This window comes from Thermobia domestica, chromosome 7 (genome assembly GCF_964235325.1).
Source record: "Thermobia domestica chromosome 7, izTheDome1.hap1.1, whole genome shotgun sequence".
Taxonomy (NCBI): domain Eukaryota; kingdom Metazoa; phylum Arthropoda; class Insecta; order Zygentoma; family Lepismatidae; genus Thermobia; species Thermobia domestica.
Window position 1 is genome coordinate 277,617,836 of NC_137460.1, and position 25,286 is coordinate 277,643,121.

At 34.8% G+C, this 25,286-nt stretch overlaps 1 protein-coding gene across 1 annotated transcript in view; it reads left to right on the forward strand.

The window, feature by feature from the left end:
* Positions 1-17,245, forward strand: part of LOC145690950 (uncharacterized) — a 36,854-nt gene extending 19,609 nt beyond the window's left edge. The window contains exon 2 of the mRNA XM_081766413.1: positions 11,424-17,245. Within this exon, the coding sequence (XP_081622539.1) occupies positions 11,424-12,846 (1,423 nt within the window). The 3' untranslated portion in view covers positions 12,847-17,245. The remainder of the gene's footprint in view (positions 1-11,423) is intronic.
* Positions 17,246-25,286: the final 8,041 nt, after the last annotated feature.

Here is a 25,286-nt window from a genome sequence, read left to right on the forward strand (position 1 = left end):
GTTGCAGTTATAAGGATCTCAGGCGTTCCACGTCGGATAATTCCAAGGGTCTGTTGGAGTCATCTGCTGATAGTAATAAGCGATCGTCCAAGTCGGCACAATTATTCCTTCCTCTTCAATGATTTGGAGGCAGAGTTCGTCACACAAATCTGAGATTACAAACGAATGTTAGGATGCTAACACATATGTACTAGTCACTTGATTGCTGATTTCTGGACAATATTAGAAAAAAATTATTTTACACGGAGGCGTATGGAAATATAATACAATCACTGATGAAAAACTAAAAAAAATGGTTCTCATGTATGCAAACGGCGATTTAGTTTGCGAAGCTCAATCTGTACAATTGGAGCACTCATAAGATTATAACGTGTGTTTACTTTAGAACAATGCACTCCACTCGCCTTCGTGGGTGCCTTTTCCGAGTAACAACCAAGCGTTCGTGAAAACCACTGAAGGTTCTTTAGCAAATCAGCCGGGGAAAATCCCGATTTTCACCCGTAGCATCGGGACCAGAATTATCGTTATATCTTTTAGTTATAACAGTGCGTAAGTGGAGGATGATTGTCCCGAAAGTCAGATTAAAGAATCAGTCACCAGAAATGTAGGACTCAGGTGATCAGGGTTCCTGTTTGTTGACCATATATAGCCGTAAGACCGGAGCTATGCTTACTACCACAAATGTACAAAATACCAAACTACTGGAGAATGATTCAAGATTGTTTCTTCATATAAGAGGCTTATTTAATAAAGTTTAAAATTAAAATTGTCCTATTTCCTTTAAACTCCAAAAAGACGAGCGTCAGGTCGGTGATAACCGAAAAGTTCTCTTTAAGGGGTTATGCTGTGTATAGTACTTAATTTTTGCACGAAACAATTTACATCTTGATTTAATTTCGCATTTTTGGACAGTAAATAAAACGGACAAACCAATACTTCCAAGGTTGATTCGGTGGTTAGATGGTTAGCGCGTTGATGTCTGAAATACATTTTTCATTCTAATGTATTACACACAGCATGACAGCAGTTTTACCATTTTTCATTCTAAATATGTTTCTATATGCTCACATATATCATTAATATTTCTTTTCTTGCATTTCACGTATGTTACCTTAGGTCATGTGTTAATGGATTAGGGTAGTTTAAACCGGGTTTCGTTATATATACATACAGTTTCCTATCTTTTCTTCAAAATGTATTTCTGTATGTTCACAATTGTTAATAATTATTTATATGTTTCAATTTTAGTGTTCATAGGTTAGCGGTGATTAGGTAAGGATATCTTTTCAGAAAATATAGAACGATGCCAAAGCAAATTTTTTTTACACCAATGCGTTATTTTTCCTTTATTCCGAATGTTACTGCGAGTGTGTGCTATGCAGCTGAACCTTCCACTCACTTCACTGTTAGTGCCGGTGGCATCAGTTTTAAGGACGTACACGTATTGTCAAATAGTTCTTTTTCTTCAAAAATGACGTATGGATTATTATTCTGATAAAATATAAAAAGTATCTGTGTTAAACTTGTATTGGTTTTATTTGGACTAGCACACATTTTTACATTATCTTTTATTCCAAAACTGGTGTCGAGTCTAGCGTTATATCACGACTATTTTTTAATTATATGGTAATAGGTTCGTTCTTCCTTAACTATCTATTCAAACCTGAATTTGTTCTTTTGACCATTTAAAATTTCAACGTTTATCGCTGTACAGCGAATATTGTAATATAGCGAGGAGTATTTGTTTGCAAACGATTCAGCGTCTTAACACAATTTCATACTATCCAATGTACCTTACCAAAAACGAATATGGTTCAAATTTGCTGTTGCTTCTAATTTCAAAAGTAATTTTTGTGTAGAATAAACGGTAAATGCTTTCATGGAGGTGTTTCTTATAAATATTTCAGCGTCCCTCGAATAAATTCAATTTCCTCGGTTAACCGTATACTCAAACCGAAATTTCTTCAGACTAGCCATTAGTTTCAGACTTAGCTAATGAAACCGTAGAAAGGAACGGTAAACGATAACGAGAAATGATTCTTCCAAATGATCCTGTGTCTATACACAACACATAATGAGTGGGTAGACGCTCTGCCAAAATGGGCTCTTTTCCAAATTCTGTATTGTTGCCAGTTTCAGTACCGGTTTCATCGTTCATTGCTGTAGTACGAAGACGGTAACAGGAAAAGAGAAGCGATTTGCTGCAAAGAATTCTGCATCTCAAAACAACATATCGCTACTATCCTGGATATTACTAGTACTACTGGTAACAAAATTGATCTCCGTTGAAAGAACACTGTAACACCTATCAGGAAGCGACTTTTTGCACAGGATGAAGTATGGCAAGCATAGGTTCCATCTTCTGTGTTGAAATCTTAATCAAATCAAACTAGGTTATACTAGCCACTTCCAATTTGAACTTTTATTACCAGAGTACGGAAACATAGCAAGGGAAACATAGCAAAAAACAATTGGGCTTCGGAAATAAATTGACTACAACACTACCAAGAGAAGAAGTGGCTCAAATTCAATATTAATTTAGGTTTCAATAATTATTTCTATATGACAATCGCGGTAAGACATAGAGCTGCGTTTCTACAATCAGCTGAGCGTTCTAAGATAAGGTTCCACATTTTCCACTAAACCCTATTCAAAGCGGGGCGATTTAAATTAACAATTTGTGGTGTTAATATTTGTTATCGTAGGATGGAAACCGTAACAGACATTGAGGGTCTGTAGTAGACATATCATAACCAACAGTACGTTACGAAATCGGAAGTTATTGAAATTTTCTAAACTGGTAACTACAATACTGATTTCTGTAGAGTAAGGACGATTACAGATATCAACATACGGTTTCGTACAATCGATTCAGATTCTCAAAAATAGGTCCATCTCCTCCGTCCACCCTCTATTGAAACCGTGAGCGTTTGAAATTAGCCATTTCGGTTTTCAGCATTTAAACCCTATAGAACTGAGAAAGTAACAGACAGCGAAGTGCGGCTTTCTGGAATAGTTTCAATTCTTAAATTGGACATATCGTGATTACCACAGAGCTCTTCCAAAAAAGACCGGTTTGAAATTTACTGTTACATCCGATTCGATGTAGTTTTCAAGTTCCTTTCCATAGAACAAGCAGATAACCAGAATTAGTTTTCTGCAAGCGATTGAGCGTCTGAATATAATACATAATGACTATTCACGACACTGTCAAATCCAGAAGTACTTCAAATTTACTACTACATCCAATTTCAATACTTATTTTCTTAGAGGTAGAATGCTAAAATCTATCACGTTGCGGTTCGCTGTAATCGATTCTGTATTCAAATAGTATGTTTATTTTTTGCGTTGAAATTCTATTCAAACTGGACATGTTTAAAATTATCCGTCTCCGGTTTCAACATTTATCGCTACAAAACGAAAATGGTAATAGGTATGTAGAAGCTGTTGTTTGGTAAGTGATTAGTAATCCAGCTATTTAATTTTCATAGAGAAAAACTGTATAAGATGTCGAGCAGCTCTTCTGCGATCGGATCAGCGTCCCAACGATACCTTCTATCTTCTTCCTTAACTTTATATTCAAATAGATTTGCTTCTAATTAACGATTTTTTCAACATTTATCTCTATAGAAGTGAAAGAGTAACGGATAACTAGTAATAGATTTTTGAGATAGATCCAGCGTCCAAGGAACAGATTCCTTCTTTGATCTTCTTACTATATGGGAACAAAATGTTTCAGATGTACTACCTCAAGTTTGAGTATTGAATTCGCATATTTTGGAAGTCTTAGATTCACACTGTGAAACGATATTCTTTGTTTAATTTGCGTATTGTATAACATGTTTAATACACTCCACCAGGTTGAAACTTTTAGTCACGCATAAAGAACGTGTAGCTATGTAACAGATATTTTGCAGAAGTTATGTGAATGGTTAATAAAAAATGTGCCGCCTTCACACTTTCTTTTTCACTGCCATAAATTTTAACCTTTATCCTGACCTGAAATATTATTTTAGTACTAGGCAATGCTGTTATTTTGTTCGTTTTCCAGCCAATGATGTATGTCCTAACCACAACAAGATTTTACGATTCCGGCATTTACGTTTGTTATTTCACCCATTCCGCTAACACAGTATCAACTGTTCATAAACGCAAATATTTTAGGAATTTTGTAACTTTTTGAACTTGATCATTATAGTTGTCTTAGTGTAAAAATATTTCTGAGAGATTTTTAAACACTTCTTTATTCCCTTTTTCCATTTTTATGCAATATTATCCCGCTTCTTTCCCACTACTAACTAGTATATAAATAAAAGCTCAAGATATTAGCTCTCTGGTAAAACCCAGGACGTACAAAAAAACTTTAAGTTCATGACTTTGATTCCCGTTTAAGTCATTTTTTTTTTGCATATAATGATATATACGTTAGTGCATAAAAAATTATGTAAGTAAAGTTTCGTCCGGTTCAGCAGACTTCAGTTGATATGTGTGTCCCCAAAGTTTACTAGTTTGTAAAAGTCTAAAGGTTAATACCAGTAACATCACTTTGCATGAGAAATTTGCTTTGGAAGTATAATAATTATTGTAATTGCTGGCTGTTGCTTTAATCACTGGAATAAATTTAGTTGTTAGAATAGACGTATCACGAAGCTACAGTTTTACTTGCAATCGATCAGGAAGGAGAAAATATCTGTTGACCGGCCTTACAAAACCTCATCTGAACTCTGAACAATTCTACAGAAAGACCAGATTGAGAAAAGGATGATCATCTCTTTTATCTCAAAAAATTGAAAGAAAGCATAGTGGTTTCCATAATCTAGTTTGATCTACTAATCCTCATAAACATGATTTAATTTTTTTTAACTATTAGCTTTCGGAAAAATTAACCTGCACAATTGTGCATGTTCAACCTGTTTTGTATATATTGGTGATTCTATCTACCTGCACAATTTTATAAGTCAGGGCTGAAAGGGTTAAAAATGCATATTAACAATCAGGAAAAAGACGTTAAATTTTGAATAACTTACTTAGCGTGAGATGAACGAAAGAAAGTTTCCGTGCTATATATATATGTAGTTAAATTTACTGTAGGAAGACATCACATATTTTTACACAAATAATGAAATTGATATGTCTAGAATAGGCGGGTCACGTCACTTGCGTCAGTAATATGCTGGTGCACTGTAAAACTTTTGTGAAAGGTTGGTGTGTCAAAAGCGATAAGATAATATTATAAAATACGATACTCTAAGAATGGGCTCTAATAATCCAAGTTGCCATGGTTTAGTGTAGGGTGATATCCAGTTGAGAAGTTAAATTTATGAGGTGTGGGACTTCGGGTTTGGTTAATCACTGGGTGAATGAGTTTCGTATATTCTTGAATGTATACTTAAGTTTAAAGTGAAGTATATATTTTACTTTTTAAGCTTTTAATATTTATTGCTAAAATTACACAGTGAAAACTACAATGAAAACTTGAAATGAAGGTCACGTTTGTTGCAATTAATTGACTCTTTCGGCCTTCATTCACAATTTCGCGAACGTATGCTCAGTATGTTGTACTTCCTTGTAACCAGCGAAACAAACATCTGATCACGACGGTGCTACCTCTGCAAAAGAATGTGCAGAAAACCAAAGCTTAACTTCAAGACGCATTTGCGCGAAGAAAATACACTTTGTCTGAAATAGTATAAATAAAATGTATACTTTCTTCGAAATGCGATGGTAAAATCTGGAAAAAAGATTTTATTGAAAATTTATTTCAAATGTTAATTATTATTATTATTTTGTAGTTTTGTCGTTGTAAGTGTTTATAAGTGTCCGGTGTTCATTACAACATTAAACATATAGTATTACGTGATTTTATTCCTCCAAGTTTGTGTTTAAAGATGGTATATTATGTATGACGCCATTAAAGGTACGTGGATATACTTAGTGAAGAGTGTCCGTACGTATTCTTCCGTGAGTATTGTATTGTAGTAACGCGGGAATGAAACAGGTAATATTAATGTGAATTACGGAGGAAGAAATAGTGATTTTTCGATATTTTTTCCCAAGAAGTACGTAGATATACTTCTCCATATAAGTAGATTGTTTCATATAAGTAAAGAAGCACGTCCGTAAAGGATAAAGGCGTTGATTGAAAGAGAAATGATGAAAATACTTTGTTTCCCAGTAAATAATTTTTTAAGTCGTATACTACAAGCCTTTTTGCTGTTTTTGACGTAGCACTTGTTAAAACAGCTAAAGAAGTCTATAAGTTGATTTGAAGTTTACAGCTTAATTTCACAATATACCCTTGAAAACGTAATTTTTCTATAATTCTTTTTATGCTAGCAAAACTGTGATCACTTGAGTGCATCAGGCAATGCGTGACGAAGTTCTGTACATTGCATATTAATTTTATATCATATGGTAAATTTATGTATTATGAAATCTGCGGAAATTGCCCGTTTTCATCTCGTAAGTAATAGATCACTTGCTCACTGGTATAGCGTAAAAACACCTCCTAAGCATAATCCACTCACAACTTTTAGCTTGAATATGTTCTTAAATATGTAAAACTTAAATATGTTCTTTTACTCGTAGGATCTTCATTCTAGTAACAGTAACGTAAGAAAAGATAAATTTTTTGTAAATGAATTACATGTCTGGCTAACTGCAGACATGTAAAATATAATATCAATTGGTTCAGCCATTTCTGTAACTAATACCAGATTAGATTGATGTCAAATCTTTGTACTGAGGTATAGTATGCAGATTGTTCGTCTTTTCTCTCTTGAATGTTTATTTCCGAAAACTCTGCTGCACGCAATACTTTTTTAAAAGGAAAAAAGCTAGTGTGCCAGCTGTCCTTTCTCTAACAAGAGACCACTCAGATTATAATATTCGACGTACAATTTTAATCCTCTTCCCGTCTTTATGATACCCATTTGAATGAACGTAACGTAATAAAATGCCACTTAAATGAGCACGCTCAGCATATTAAATTATACATTTCAAACAGTACAGCTCCCTGTATTTTATAATGTGATGCATAACATATTTCTCCAGTTTTTCGGTATTCACAGTGTAGTATTTATCTTCGCACGCCCTTTTTACTTTAGCGTAAAGAAACAATAATGACTAGAGTGTTTCACGATACTAATAACACTCGAGGGGCATTGTTTGCAAAAATCCTGTAAAGCAGTATTCCAAACCTAGTAAATATTTCGATTTCTGCGAATAGCATTACAACAGGTTATGATAAATTCTATGTTGAGAGCACAAACATAAAAGCACTAGTAATAATATAAGAGTAACGAAGGTGCTAATTCTTGTTCATATTATCTTAACGTGAAATTCTGGAATCATTATATCATGTATTTCAAATAAGTACATAAAGAGTACAAGAAATTGAAAACTCTATGCTTCTCAAAAGTATTTATTTTATTAGAATGTATCAGATGTAACTACGTAGCTACATATCAATACACGCAAATTTTACTATCTCAAGGTATCAGATTATATAAAAACGCAACTATAAATTGGTATACTTCATGAAATCACGTATCTTGTGCAAAATTTTGGAAGTTGTTATATCGTCCCTTTGTTTCTTTTAATCATAGTGACAGATTCTTGTAGCTGCAATTGAAAAAACCTCTTCCGATTTTTAAATTTTCTGACACTAAAAGTATTCATGTATAAATAATGTTAGTGAACGGGTCTCTATTTTCACTTATAATAATGAAATGTTTATTACACATAGCACAATATGAGTATTTTTCTATGTACCTGAGTTAACTCTGATATCGTATGTATCGTGACGGACCAGGTAATGGCGACTGCTTTGAAACAAATTCAAAGTATGAGAATTAAATCTGTCATATATGTAGTTTCGTGTGCAGAAAATACATACTTCTGGGTCATGCTGAGTGGTGGGTCCTAGTGGGTCATGGTGGTGGTCGGTGGCAGTGGGTAGCGTACTGTTGGCCGACGATCGACTGACCCACCGACTCGATGACTAACTCCAATTGTGGCACTTTTCAGAATATCCGTACAGATTTTGGAAAAGTTCCAAACGGTATGTAATGCTTTCATTTTAGGTTAAGGTATTGCTAGTCTGCTGTTTCATTTTTGAATGCAATTACGATTCGCCGTGACTTTTTCTACATATTGTTTTTGTGAGAAAACGTTAATGAGCAACAGAAAATACAACTGTTTTTCGATTCGGATTGGTCTGGGTTAACAGCTTGAAAATGAAATCGCTTAATGTCAAACGATTATGTCTGTTAGGTTAAGGAAAACTATGATTGAAGCAAGTGAATTACGATGGACGAATTGGTGGAATGAGGAATTGGGCGTGTCCCGAGAAACCCCACGAACACTATGTTGGCCGTCTCAACCTTACTTGCCTTGGGAACGAACCAGGCACTCCAGCCATCAAATTGTTTAGTAGGCGAGGTCTCACTTTCGATTCCCGATGGGAAAGCCTTTGAGATATAAAAAGCCCTCGTTGTATTTGTGTTCGTGTCCCAGTCGTTCAAGGTTATTGAAATTACCTGTAAAACTAGAATAACCGAATATAATACAGAGAAGTTACAGAGATATTTTTTGTCTTTTTAAAATTTAATCTTGAATTCTCTAGACTGCACTATTTTATCATGACCAAAATCAATGATTCATGGTTAATAAAACATTGAAATCGTAAGCGTTTGGAATTTCGTATATAGACGAGTGATTCTTGACTCTTACTTAAAAGAGCGGGTAGTGGCTTAAGCATTCGCTTCGTGTGTTAGGGGTCCGCGGTTCGATCCTCCAAGGATATTCAGAAAAAAATTATAATTTAGAATTTTCATATTTCTGATGTATAATAACATGAAAAAATATCAATTTGTCTCGTTCTTACAAGTTAGAGTTGGAACGACTTCCTTCAAAATGTAATTACACGACTTCATATTCTACAATCTCGATTTCTACTGTCTGAAAACTTCCCTTGTTTCGCAAACAATTCATTAATACAAACGGGTCATTCTTCAGGCCTAGTATGAGTCATAAATTTGCCTGAAACGTGATTGTGGAACTGTTACTAAGTGCTCTTCCACCCTTACTAGAAATAATAATAGTGTTTTCGTTCGGCATTTACAAGTTCCATATATTCGTTCAAAAGAAATTGATAAATAATAACTATTATTTTTTTATATTTTGAGAATATTTCAATATAACGAATACATAGTCCAATGCTTTTTATCCAAAGAAAGGATATTGTGATGATGACAAATCCTACTTAGCTTCTTTTAAGGCATCCGAATTTTCGATTTTCACATTATCCAGTAGCTGACACCGTTTTCCTATATTTTCTTTGCAAAGTATCTCTCATAACTCAATTCATCCTTATATAGGGTCCAAAGAATTTATTTTCACTTTCGTAATTTCAGTATGTTTATTTGCATTGCAGTAGGACGTAACATTAAGGTCTCAAATATTCAGTAATAATAATAATAATAATAATAAATTCCGTTTGAGGACACATTGTATTAAAGCCTGTAAAATCGCCCGTAGTGTAAGCCAGAAGTTACAAAATAATCGGTATTGGAGAGAAGTGTCAAGACTAACAGCACATGGCCTCTCCATATGTTCCTACAACTAGCTAAACGTTATAACGGAAAATTTCTCTACAATTAGCTAAATTTTATAACGGATAGTTTCTCTACAATTAGCTAAATGTTATAACGGAAAGTTTCCTTACAACTAGTTAAATGTTATAACGAAATTTTTCGAGGAAAATTTGGTGTAGAAAGTAGGGATTTTGAACTCTCAAGAGCCGTAAGAAAATTCCTTTTCAAGTAATGGCTATGCCGGCTAAGCTACAGAAGACGTCGATGATGAGAATGAAAGAAATATTGGAATAAAGAAAGTGGGAGAAGGCAGAACACGGAGAAAACATGTGAACACGTTTGCACAGCACAGTCCCCACTAGGCGGTAGCTGGGTGGAATAGTTTGTACTATTAAATTTACAACACTTCAGTAATAATAATATTAATAATGTAATAATGCTATTAAAAGTTTTAAAGTTGCCTTAAAATTTGGCAAAACTTACTTAAACGTAGGTGTTTCGGGCAAGGGGTTCCGTACCTTCATAAGACACCTCTCAAATTCAACGAAAGCTTTCCGCTAATATTTCGTGTAGAAAATATTCTACTGTACGTTTTCAGGAAACTAACTGTAATAAAAAAACCGGAATATAATTGAACACTAAAGCTTGTAATAAACTAACTTGTAGAGTTTGCAGATGTAATTATATAAGCTTTGCTACAAAAATATATACACAGACCATAATTCAGTGAGCTCTGAAATCCAAAGTAACAAAAGAATGTATAAGATTGAGTCTACAGAGCAATTGTTGCCTAAAGAGTGGCATACACTATTTCGAGAATCGAGATAAGACGAGAAATGTTTACGATACTTTTCGTCTCGTCTCGATTCTCATCTCCAAAGCATGACGATAGTGTGAGTTAAGCTTGTCCCGGGTAGCATTAAAATGTTCAGTCTAATCCCGATTTTGTTTGATTTGTTTTAGAGTCTAGATGAAGAAATCGTCTTTTCATGGGCAACATTAAACAAAACCAAAGTATTTTTTGCCTAATATCACGTTTCTGCTTGTGATGGTATGACCTGAGCGAAAATAAGTAATTAATTTTTAAATATGCTTCGAGATTATTATTACTAGTATTAGTTCTTAAAATTCGATAGTTCAAGTGTTGAAACAAGCGAGTATTCAAATATTTGAATGTAATAAGGTGTGTTATCGCCGATTAATCGCCATCAAAATTCCTAAAGTAAAAAAGAAAATTGCTCGACGCGTACTCGATCGAAGAACCTCCAGATTACTGGTCAAGCGCCTAGACCACTGAACCACGATCACTGCGCTGTAAATGATTCGTCATTAGTCTGGTTACGTTAAGTTTCTCTGCCTCAGCTTGGAAAGTTGTATGTTTTTTTCGTTTCAAAAAGCCTTTCGTGTTCCTCTTATAATGATATAAGTGAATGATATTCGGTACAGTTTAAATTAATTAGTTGAGTTGTTCTTAAAACTTTGGATCACAAGTTTGTTTTTTCTCCACTCGAAACTACAGATAAGACATTTAATTCACGTACTGTGCATTTGTTTCAAAGCAGCCGCCATTACTTGGTCAAAAACTCATGTCCGCTACAACATAAATGATGGTTCAATTCGACATAGTGAAACAAACCATAGCCTCTTATTTTCAGAATAGAGAGATATGGAGATTTCTCTGTGGTACTCCACTTCATATTTCTACAATATTTCATGTAATAAATTAAGCGTAATTTTATTATGAAATATAGCGAATGATTACATTTTTTTGTTGCTACTTAATCATTATCTCCATTCACATTTCCTTTTTTGTTGAATTTGTTACAGGCGCGATAACGTATTAACTTTCCACGCAGAAGAAGATACGTTTATTACATTAAAGAAAGCCGTTTCTCATTCTTATGAGGAATCTCATACTTGCCTCCAGTTTGGCAAAGGATTTCATCGATCACGTGTGTCAAGACATACGGTGACACAGGAAAGTGAAAAGCGCCATACATACCAAAAGAGTGATAAACGTTTTAGTAAAAGTTACACTTTGTCAAGCGGTAAGTTAGTTCATGCAGGTGAGAAATCCCACATCTGCGGAGTCTGTGGATTGGAATTTAGTGGGTGTTCAAGTTTGGCTACGCACATCTTAATACATACAGGAGGAAAACAATACACATGCCAAGAGTGTGGTCGGGAATTTAATCGACCTTCACGTTTGGCTACACACATGTTAATCCACACAGGAGAAAGAGCTCACACGTGCCAAGAGTGTGGTAAGGCATTTGATAGGCGTTCAAGTTTGACTAGACATGCATTGATCCACTCAGGAGAGAAACGTAACACGTGCCGAGAGTGTGGTGAAAGATTTAGTCTACATTCAAATATGGCTACAAACATGTTAATCCACACAGGAGAAAAAGCTCACACATGCCAAGAGTGTGGTCAAGGATTTAAATATCGTTCAAGTTTGGCTATACACACGTTAATCCACACAGGAGAAAAAGCTCACACGTGCCATGAGTGTGGTAAGGCATTTAATCGACGTTCGTATTTGAATAGACACATGACAGTCCACACAGGAGAAAAAGGGTACACATGCCAAGAGTGTGGTCTCGGATTTAAATATCGTTCAAGTTTGGCTATACACATGTTAATCCACACAGGAGAAAAAACTCACACATGCCAAGAATGTGGTGAAGCATTTAGTGGGCGTCCTAGTTTGGTCAAACACATGTTAATCCACACAGGAGAAAAACATCACACATGCCAAGAGTGTGGTAAGGCATTTCATCTACGTTCAAATTTGGCAACACACATGTTAATCCACACAGGAGAAAAAGCTCACATGTGCCATGAGTGTGGTAAGGCATTTAATCGACGTTCAAATTTGGCTAGACACATGATGATCCACACAGGAAAAAATTTTCACACTTGCCAAGAGTGTGGCATGGCATTTAATCGAAGTTCAAGTTTGGCAAAACACGTGTTACTTCACGCAGAAGCAAAACATTACACATGCCAAGAGTGTGGTAAGGCATTTAGTCGACGTTCAAATTTGGTTACACACTTGTTAATCCATACAGGAGAAAAACATCACACATGCCAAGAGTGCGGTAAGGCATTTAATCGACGTTCAAGTTTGACTAGACACATGTTAATCCACACAGCAGCAAAACCTCACACGCGTAAAGATCCTGGAATGGAACTTATTCAACGTTCGTACGTGTTGAGCCACTCAGGACCAAAACATCACACTTGAAAGATGTGGAAAAGGATATTGTCTACGCTCAAACCTTGCAAAGCATTTAAATTCACAAGTGAAAAGCAAAGAGATGCAAAGAGCGTAGCATGGCATTTACTCAAGGTTCACAAATAGCAAATTAAATGTTAATTCACACAAGACGAAAATTTCGCACGCGCGGAGAGTGTAGGAGGACATTTACCGGCAGTTCACATTTGGCAAATCGCAGGTCAAAACACAGTTCAATAACCAAACACCAAGCGAAGGGTGTTCAATAGGATTTAGTTTGAAATCAGCTTTGGCAACACACGTAACTAGACATAGCATATGGAAAAGAATTTTTTATAAGAAATGTTAAGTGCACGATAAATACCCTGCTAAAGAGGTCTACAATAGAATTAAATGTTAAAGGAATCAGACCACATAAGCCCTTGAAATGTTCTACCTGCCCTTTGTAATGGAATGTGAGCTTTGGAAGACAAGTTGTAAAGTCCGTATTTTGGGGGATATGCTACGCATCTACTCTACGAAATTGGTTCCGCATCTACTCTACGAACGGCGCTTCTGCTTTGCCGCCACAGGGATTGCTGCATAGTGAAAAGGTGGTAGATGCCCAAGAAGATTCAAGTGACGATTTCACAAGTGAATGTTTATCTAAAGATAAAAAACTCCAAATATAACCCTCTAAGACTGCTTACATGTAAGAGAGTTAGGGACACCGATAATAAGGGCGCACCCTCCTCATCAGCTACAAGTGTAAATCCAGCAAAAAACATGTTGCATGTCTATTCCAACACTAGGACTTTCTGGACCATCTGCGTTTTCGCTGCATCTTGCTGTCCGATACATGGTTGCACAGTTCCCTTTTCACCGCATATATTTATATTTCCTGTTTCCAGCACATTCTTTCATTCTCATTGACAGAAACTTTCGACCAATTGAAGATAAAAAGCGATGAAAAAATGAAGTCCGTCCGTTCCAAATTAGTTAAACTGATCAGACAAACCTTAGGTTAAAATCGTATTAAGGTTGTATGTGTTAAAAAATGACTCACTAATAATAGGGAACATGATTGCACTCCAGTTGTTGACGTCCTTGATTTCAAAGCGACATTAATGGCACTCTTATCCAAAGTGTTAATGACTTTACCGGAATTCGTGCTGTATGTTCGAAAAGAGGGAGTGTACCAAAGTTCGTCACACAGTATCTTCTATTCTTTCTCGCTCACAGTCGTTTCTGAAGCTCGGGATGATGATGTAAAGTGAATGTGCATGTTGGTTGTTAAAAATAAGGTTTTTGCTTATCTTTCGTATTTATTACCTACTTTTTGTTGTGTACTCAGATGTTGTTGAGCATACTGACTTACCAACTTTTCACTCGTTTTATCAGAAAAGTTGTTAAATCAGGTTTTAAGTTTTATTCAAAAACTTTCTGTTTACGTTATAAGTATCTGGTTCTTTAAGACAACGTCACACCTGTCGAAACGAACCAGCATACAAAATTTTAGACCACTGTATTAATATGTCGGTATTTCAACATATTTCTATAAAATTTAAAACTCGATCCTGTAAAATCTAGCAATAATGAGTTAGCAACTTCTGATTCTAGTGCGTCATTTGATTCGCGTTCAAGCTTGGCAAGACAAATTTTAATATACACAAGTGGAAAACTTCACACATACGACGAATGTGGAAAAGTATTTGGTCTATGTTCAAGTTTGGCAAGACATTTTAATACACAAATGAAACTCTCACACGCATGACAACACACAGCTGAAAAGATGATTTATATAGAGCTCACGTTTTACAATGCACATGTTAAAACACACAGGAGAAAACATATCATTAAATACTAAGGAACAAACAAAAGCGTTCCAAGTGCGTACAAAGGACTTGATTAAGGTTTATATTTCGCAAGAGGTGTATTAATACAAATGGAGAAGAACTGCACGTGTCAAGACTATGAAAAATGGTATATCCGAAGTTCAATTTTGGGGAAACACTATCTCATACACGTAAAAAATGGCTGTACAAAATTGTGAAAAGCGTTTACATGAAGTCCATATTTTGTTAGTGGAAAGACATTGTAAGATGTGTGAAACTAGTTACTGAAAAATCATCTTTGTTCATAAAAAGTTATATTCAAGTTACACACGTGATAAAATATACGAATGCTAAACATCTTAGTTGTCAAGAGTGCGATATAATAAGTTCAATATCTCGTATCAATCTCACGTACTGCCAATTCACGTTTCCGCTCGCGACGATGACAATTCGGCCGTGATCGATTATTCACATTTTTCAGCATTGTGCATGATGCAAAGTGTATGTTTTGAAGCATTTAGGTTTAGTAAATTAAGACAAATCATTGTTGACCAAAATATACGTTTAAATTAAATTACCATACTGCTAAATATGAGTGAACACACTCAACAAATCACAAAAGATTAGAATCTAACCTAATCGACATCCATGTCACTGAGCTTGTGATAATGCTGATATTTATTGCAGGGAGCACTAATGATTGAGTGTTTTTTGCATGTTTTTCCACAATATATAGACTAAAGGCGGGTTCAAATTTAATCAACATCCACGTCACTGCCTTCTTTCTGTCATTGCTGGCATGTATTGCAAGTAGTGATAACTGTTGACTGCTTTCTGAACACGTTTTTTCCACAATCATTACATTCAAGGCGAGTTCTGTTGTTTTCCCTTGACCCGCAGATGTAGCAAATATCTCCTCGGATTGGTTAGACTCGTTCATCATCGGTAGTTTGTTTTCTGTATTGTGCCAAGCACACCAGCAATTTTTTTGCAAAGTTGATATTTTAGGAGGAGCTTTCAGGTTTTCATTTATTAGTTCTAATGCTAACTCGTACAGATATGGTCTTCTTGTATTATTTTTGATGTTAAGGCAGTTAAAAATGAAACAGTGTCCGGAAAATAATGAAAATTTTATTTACATTTTTATGTAAAGGCGAAGGGAAAAAAATCACGTTTTGGCTCGCTCTGTAGGAGAATGGCCGTTAGGGTGGTCCTTATTTCGCACGTTGTGTATATCTGAGACCGCACCCCTTTATCTTTTTCCTTTTAATGAGAAAAGTGTTCTCTGCAAATTTCAGTTCATTATGACGACGATAAATGAGACCGCAAAGACATTTTAATCCTTATAGCAATACGATTTAGAAAACAGTAGTTTCCTATGTTGCTCAATAGATCGCAATACATTCACGGGTTTAAATTCTATTTCATACCATTTTTTGTGTAATTTGGAGCAGATTTATGAACAGAATTAAATTGGAAATAATAAATAAATATCAAACAATTGTTTTTACGACCATTTACAACTAATTGTTCTCTTCTTTGGTTTTAATAACAACTGTTATTGTAAAAGAATTAACTTCAGACTATTTGTAACATGTATTTGAGTTTCTGCATTTTGTACTTGTAATCTTTTCATATGATTGTAATTTTTAGGGGATTGAAGTTTCGTTGTGGTTTTTGTATCATCACATGTGATTAAATGAACAAAGTGATTATTATGTGTTCATTGTCTGGTGAAATCAGTTATCGTAGTGGTATTTACCTCGGTAATATGAGAAAACAGATATTGGGTTGATTCTAAGTTACTGTCCAACAGACAAGTATTTGGTGCATTCTTTTATAACATGCGAATGTGAAATTACCTTTAAGAAAGAATGCTCGGTTAGCAATTCGTGAAACAGAAATATTTTGGTCTAAAGCAAGAATACCGATCAAGGATACCACAGCATCGATAAATTCGTTGGATTGTACGAAATGTGACATCGGTTTCAAAAATCAAGTATAGAAAATAGTAAAGGGAAGAGGAGACAAGACATATTTCTTAGATACGTTAGACGATTTATTTGATATAGCGCATGCAAATGCTTTATTTAGACTTAATACAAATTCAAGAAAGGACAAGGAATTCCTTATATCTCAAATGCAAAAAGACGACTTGTGAAGTGGGCGATACGGGTGAATAGTCGATTATAAATTCAAGTGGTGAAGACGAAGATCTATACCAAACAGAACATACAAATTCAATGGAAGGAGTAGATTATGATGAGGTAGTGACAGGATTTTCGAGAACAAGAGGGAAAGTACGTTTTATTACTCCACAACTCGTTGAGGCTTTTGATCGCTATAAATTTATTGATAGAGCTCCATGCACATATTAATCGCAATAGCAGAGGCATTGGGACACTACTTCTTCTAATACTGGACGTATCAATGGAGCTTGTATTCTTCTTGAACAGAAATTGGGAAAAGATCTTTTACATCTTCCGTGTAGGAATCACATTTTTGAATTGAAATTAAAGTGTATATTTGAAGAATGTGTTTCAGTTTCTTCCGGTGCAGATGTGCCAATTTTTAAGCGTTTCCAGAAAGAGTGGCCGAGATTTCAACACAACAATTTTGTTACATGAATTTCTGATCGAAATGTTAATTCAGTCTCTTTGCAATATAAAAAAAGATACGCTAGTTTTTGTTGTTCAAAATTTGGAAATGCAGAGAAGCATTGCAGAGAAGATTACAGGGAACTTTTGGAGCTTACAATAATTTTTCAAGGAAGTACGCCTTCTGGAGGTATTTCTTTACTTTTGCTTGGAGCTGTACATCAGGCAATTTGGATGGGAAAAGCCTTGTTTAAAGGGAAAAGCCATGTTTAAAAGTATTTCTCTTTAATAATCAGTTTAAATTAAATGAGCGGGAAGAAGAAGGACTACGTCAAGTGTGTACTTTTCTTGTTCTAAAAAGCTCGGTTTATGTTGTATGTAAAAGCTTGGTTTGCTTGTTCCAGTGCATCTCATTCACCATATCAAGATTTACAATTTTTGAAGAGCCTTCAAACGTACAAACTTCTAAACTCTGATGTCTCGAGAGTGGCTTTATTAAATTTTTCCTAACATCTATGGTACCTCTCAGAGAAGTGTGAGCACTTTCCTTTTTTGACGAGAATGCCAATAATGAACAAAACACAAAATATCAGAAAAAATTAAAAATAGTGGCAGTTCATATGAAATGATGAAGCGACTTGAACTGCACGCTAGTGAAATGGATGATATTGAAGAAAAAGAAATTGCTGATTTTGTGATAGGAAACATGAAGAAGTTCTTCGAAAGGTTTCGGATTTCTCCAGGTTTTCTAGACCTTGATTCGGTTTGTTGGTCGACAAATGATTGAATTTCTTTTCGGGATAAAAGTAGTTGATAAGCTGCATGTTACAAATGACGCAGCGGAATGAGCGACGTTAATGGAAAATCATAATGCAGTTATAATTAAAATTGAAGAACAGAAACAATTCCTTTTGCAAGGGGCGAAAGACTATAGAAACTTGTTTCCAGGATGTGGAAAAGCTACCTTGCTTAAGAAGTAAAAGTAATCGTTAAGTCTATCTACAATTCAAATATTTTTGTCCATTTTTTGGAATATCAGCCACTATCATTTTTACCAGTATTTATTAGCTGATTGATTCTAACCCATGTACATTTTACTAAAGAAGCAAGTGGTATGAGAAACAGATCCAAATATCTTTTCCACAGTGGTTCATAACACTGTGCATTTATTAGGGTCCAGCATAGTGCTGTTCGGTACCCACCCTCCTTAACCGGCCACCGTGGAGAACTCTCTATTCTTTGCCCCCAAATAATATAGCTTTGCACTATTTTATTTGTGGGTTCAGAAAGCTCGTCCACACGACAATCGCTCAAGGAAGGCGCGATGCACCTCACCGTACGGTCCAGACTCGGACGGGAATCACCTGGGCGAAGACCTAAGGCGTATTACGAAAATAGACGAGAGCATCACCTAGTTTCATGGATTGAACACAAGTAATTCAACAATCACGTTCTCACCACGTCATGCAATCTGTGAAAGAAAAAACTGACAAAATTACATATTACAGTGCCATTTATTGGAAATGAACAAACGTACCTGAGATAAACAAGCTTTTCTATACATTTGTCGCCCCATTTACGTAATGAATTCGTAAGTATACTTTTACTACTCACTTCAATATTTTCTGTCCGCCATGGCTCGTCGATAGGTGTGATCACATTTTAAGTTGAAACACTGCACATCCGTCGAATCCACTCACAAAAACCGTCCTTTCTTCCGATTCAGAGAATTTAACAGACAGCCATTCCATGCGAATGCAGTGACAGCATTATGTTGTGATTTCTGTTGGAGAATTGACTTATTTCGACAAATTTTTGTGTTAGTCGCTGACTATAAGTCCATTACCTTAGAGTGCCACCTGCCAAGTCCTTTGTTTCACTCTTAATCTCGATCACGCCCCCTCGTCGTTATAAAATATTACTTGGGGCCGATTTACGTTAATAATGACTTACTTGAAATCACCAGAATATTCAGTTTTGCAATACTATTTTTAATGAGGTATATACATATTTGAAGATAACGATGGATTTTCCAAATCATATGACAACTAACACTCCTTTTTACATAGCGTCTGGTAACAAGATCATAACATGATCAGCAAAAGAAAATTGCTGAATCATGTTTCGCACGCACACCAACACACATCGAAGTCCAACTAAAACTCCATTCTTTCCTTTTCCTTTTCTTCTAATCTGACTTTTAGCACCACCAGGCGGCAGCATGATCAACAAGAAGCATTCACCGCACAAAGTGTACAAATTCAGATGAACGTCACATAATGCACCAACGCAGAATTTGCGTTTATACGAAAATATTTTAACGAAAATTTTGGTACAGTTACATTGGCGGTCGAAAGGAATGTACGTGCACCATTGAATAATGGTAAACGTTCAAGAACCCTGACTGTAGTTTCACTTCAATAATCACCACTATTCCAAAGTCAAGATGAACACTAGTTCACAAGGAAGTTTATAAGAACTTTCGTCGAGTTATACCTCATCAGATGTAAAAGTTTCATTAAATTTCATTTAACGTAGAAAAACGACAAACGCGTGGGGCATTTATACACTTACATAAAAGTTTTATGGGGCTTTTATATATAAAGTCTGTAAAGTCTTCTCTCTTTTTTTTTTTTTTTACCTTCGGTACTGCCACTAATTTAAACATTTATATTTGCATGACTCACAATTGATATACAAATAATTCTCATGATATACCTTTAAAATACGAATTACAATATTGCTATATGCGCTCTTATTGTTAAAAATAACACAAACATTGTATGAAATCATGGCATTATTTAGAGGTAAAATATTCACATTATGCAAAAACTATAGAACATGAACAAATAATTATTATAAACAACTCAACTTTTCAACAAATAGATAAAACAAATATTATTTGAATAATATATTTCAATATTCCACAAAAGGAAATGAACAAACTTATTCTACACACATTATATTTAAATTGCATAAACGACGAAGCATACTTGCACTTCTCATGCTATTCTGACAAAGAAGTTACGAAAACAAAATTGTTATTCACAAATACAAGGATTACACATCATTTAAACATAATAACTACATGAAATAAGTTTATTACCACTCTTTTGTACTGTAACAATAAGAGTGAGGCCGGATAGAAGTAAGTCTGCCACACTTTTACGCTAACAAGCGCCTATCCACTTAAATTTTTAAGTCTCCCTTCCCCATTACATTTATAATTTCATCCCACCCCTTTGGAATGGCAACAAGACCTTCTAGTGAGGTAGGAGTATAAAACAACATAGAAAAATGAACCCAAAGGTTAAAAATAAATGAGGGGGGGGAGTTGCCATTCATAATTCAATACTCGCGTCAGAGTGTTCCACTGACACATAAAAACTTACTCTCACTCTGACAACATCAGAGCATTACATCGTTTACATTCTTAATAATACATTAATGCTATACAATTCACCTCATACATTTGGTGTTTTAAGATCTTACAGTTAGTCTTGATAACTTAACGCAAAGCATCAACAAGACAATACGATAATTCATGTAAACGAGTTTGTATCTCATATTTCCTTTACATATGAATACTAATAAACAACATTTTCATACATATTAGCATTTAGGAAATAATCATATCCGTGATTTTTTTTTTACACGTCACGTCTGTTTAGCTTAGGATTCGGCAATCGAATAAAGCTAACAAAAGAGTACGATACTGACAATCTAGCTTATCATTTAAATGTTGCAAATATGTGTCACATTTTTAAAAGCTCTTTCAACAACAACTGAACATTAAACTTTATTACATCCACTCTCATTGAAAACAGACAAACTAACTTTCGGTATATTCAAAGAATTCACATTTACTAACGTTTCCGGTTCACAAGAATCAGTTTTTTCACTATTTTCTTTTACAGAATCAAATTCCTTTTCATGAATATGTTTCTTAGCTAATTCTAACCAGATGTTCCTAGTTTTTTGAGTGGGTCTCCACACTCTCATACGATCAATAGAATGTACGCTACAAGATTCTCCAGTTAAAGGATCTACAAGTTCAAAGACTTTGTCTGAAATTTTATTTTTACAAAACAGTGGACCTTTGTAAAGCATGAAAAACTTGCGAATCTTTTTGTCTACTGTTGAACTCAAATGTGATTGCAACAGAAATACCAAATCATTTTCTTTTATTTTGTATTTTCTTTCTTGGGATGCATTATATTTCTCATTTCTTTTTCTAACCTTTTCACTTCTGCGGTAGTCAGCCATTATGAGCTTATTTTCCCAATTCACAGGTTCATTTTCATCATAACTTTCGTTTGTTACAATGCGAAAATGCTTCAACACAGAATAATTTGCTTTTACATTCAAATGAAGACTAGCAGGGCTGACACCCAAACTACTACACACAGAATAATTTAACAAAATCATAATTTGAGGTATGTGGCTCTCCCAAGAAGATGTTCTTCGTTACACAACAATTTGAACAACCTATTCGTCTCCCTATGGATTCGTTCTACAATTGAGCTCTTTGGATGGTAAGGAATTACATAGTGAATTTTAATACCATATTCTTCCATTTTAGATTTAAATTTTGCTGATACAAAACATCCACCATTGTCTACTAGTATGGATTTTGGAATTCCCATGGTTACAAAGTAATAATATTCTAAACATCTCAAAACACATTTGGTCGTTGCATTTCTGATTGGGAACATTGTGTAATATCTGCTAAATACATCTAAAATTGACAATGCAAATTTATTTCCAGTATGAGAAGGTGGATAAGGTCCTAACAAATCAATCGAGACCATGTCTCTTACATTCTTTACATTTGTAAAGGTCTAGCTGGTGGTGAAGTTTCAACTTTCGTACGTTTACATACAACACAATCACGCAAATAATTGCTAATATCTCTACGCATGGACTTCCAATAACAACAATCACTAACAAAGCCTAAAACCTTTCCAAAACCAAAATGACCTTGTTCATGATAATTTTGAATTACATCGTTCACAAGTGAAGGAGGAATACAAATTTTCCATTGATTAGGAAAATGGTAACTGCGATTCAACAAAATTCCATTTTCAATTTTGTAAAATTCACCAATATTACGATTCTTGACTTTAACATAAGGATCATTGGGATTCTCTAAGTACTTCATGATATTTTCATACTCCGGATGTTCTCATTGCTTGCTAATTAAATCTTGAACAGACAAATGTTTAAAACAAGAAGGCAACACCTCGTACTTATTAACTTCATGCTTTTCAACCTCAGGAAACAAAATGATACGTGACAATGCATCGCTAGCTTGATTATCTTGACCTTTAATATACACAATTTGTACATCAAATCCCTGAATTTGTAAGCTCCAACGAGCAAGTCTAGAGTTCCACTGTCTCATTTTGTGCAAATATACCAATGAATTATGATCCGTGTAAATTTTTACATGTCTTCCATACAACAATTGAGACCAACGTTTAAGCGCGACTACAATTGAAAGACACTCACGTTCAGTCACAGTGTAATTTTTCTCTGCAGGTTTTAACGTTCTACTATAAAATCCTAAAATATGTTTCTTACCGTCTACTTCTTGAAAAAGAATGTTTCCCAAAGCAACTGAACTACAATCTGTAATTAAACAAAAATCATGATCTAACAAAGGATGTGCAAGCATCACCTCCTGAACTAAATCACTTTTCAATTGGTTGAAACTGTCTTCACAAGATTGATCCCAGATCCATTTTTTATTTTTCCTTAACAAACCAAACAAAGGTTCAGATTTTTGAGCGAAATTTTCAACAAATTTGGCACACCACTGGAACAAACCTAAAACTCTTTGTAATTCTTTCAAATTTCTAGGCCTTGGTAGGTCTTTGATACACTGTACATAAGAATGATTTTTTGTTATGCCTTGCGGACTGATGTCAAACCCTAAAAAACTAAATTTCGTGTTACAAAAAGTACACTTTTGTAGATTTAAAGTCATGCCAGCCTCGTAAACTTTCTGAAATATTTGATCCAAAAATTGTAACTGTTCTTCAAAAGTCATAGAAATTACAGAGACATCATCGATGTACTAGACTACTTTTTCATATAAACCTGCCCCAAGGACAGTTTGCAAACACAACATAAAAGCAGCTCCTCCGTTTATGTAACCAAACGGAACTCGAGTATACTGATACATTTTACCGTTCCAACAAAAAGCTGTGTATTGTTTACTTTCTTTACTTAAACATACTTGTAAATAACTTCCCACAAAATCTAAACAAGACACGAATTGAATTCCTTGAAATTTGATGAGAAGATCATCGATCTTATTGACTTTTAACTGCTTTAATTTTACAAATTTGTTCAATTGAGTTAAATCTACAACAGTACGAAGTTTACTAGTGTTTTTCTTAGCTACACACAACAAAGGATGACAATGCACAGAAATACATTCTTCCACTACGCCACATTCTAGCCACTCAGCTATTTGCTGTTCAATATTTTCCTTATATTTAAAGGGTAATGGGTACTGACGTTTTACAATCGGTTGATCAGTCTCAACTTCGATAGCGTATTCAAATTTATTATATTTACCTGGCAAATCGCTAAAAACCAATCTATGTTTCAATAACAAATCATAAAGTTGTTGTGTTTGAACATTAGATAAATTTTCAATTTCAAGAACTTTTGTTCCAATTTCAGTAACAGAAGGAAAGTGACTTTGGGTATTACGAGTAGTTTTGCTTAAATTACAAATGTCCTGATTTACTTTTACATTATTATGAGACTTTTGAATTTCCTCATCCAATTTATGTATTTGTTCCCCATAAAAATGATACAAAAAATTTACTTCAGCAGCTTCGTTCAAATGTGCTTGTTTTATTTGCTCTACATTTAAATCATTGTTGGTAGTATACTTATCTACGTGTTAAAATGCTTTACTGTTTTCTAATAAACTATCCATCCATTCCTGCGTCAGCTGTTTCTTATGCATTTCTAAATTCTTAACTATTGGACACTCTAGCACAGGTTCGACTACATCTTCGTTCTCGCTTTCAATGGCAAAATCAGTGTCAACACAATTCACATTATTTAAATGAAAACCAACCTTATTAACACTCTCTCTAGTAAGTATTTTTACTTTACCTTTATTTTCATTATTCAGAAGGGGGTCACTACCAAATCCGTGCTCATACTCTTTCATTGGTACCTTACAAGTGTTCTCGCCAAAGTCTAATTTCGCATTAGCTAGCGATAAGAAATCTCTGCCTAGCAGACAATTACAATTAAGGTCACTGACAACAATAAATCTAACATCACAAGTTACAGGTCCAATTTCTACACAGAGGGTAACCTCACCCTTAACTGATTTCGTTCTTTTTCCACTATAATCTACCAGAACAATTTGAGGAGCGGGTTGTAATACAGCGTTTGACACTATATTGGATATTTTCTTCCATGCGTTATAGCTTAACAAACTAGCCGAAGCACCTGAATCGCACAGAGCGTACAGATTCTCATTCATGATTTTGACAAGAATTTCAGCAGTGGCACATGAATTCACATTAGTTTTAAAAAATCTTTAGTTTCCTCTTCGTCAGATGAGAAAACATCATCCCACTGTACTAAGTTTATTAAATTTTTATCAAGCTTTACAAAAACAGTCTGACCATTTGGAAGGAGTGCATTATATAACTCATTACTACACGTTTGATTTAATTCCCTGCTATGAGCACTCTTCAGGCAGGGTGTTTCTAGTTTGGGGGAGGAAATCTATTTTGAAACCCAAAATTGCCTGCAGCAGTATTCACGAAATTTGGTCTCGGTGGCCTAAACCCAGTAGGATTACCAAAGTTCGAAGGATTTACAAAGTTTCCATTACTGAAACCAGTCTGAGGTAAATTCCTCGTTTGAGAATTACCATTCGTTGGCTTATTAGTCACACCACTAGTGGCTTCACTTTGGTTTACGTTACCAATTTTGCGTTACCAATGTTGATGTACCAATTTTGCGCAGAACCAGTCAACAAAAATTTGATAATGTCTAA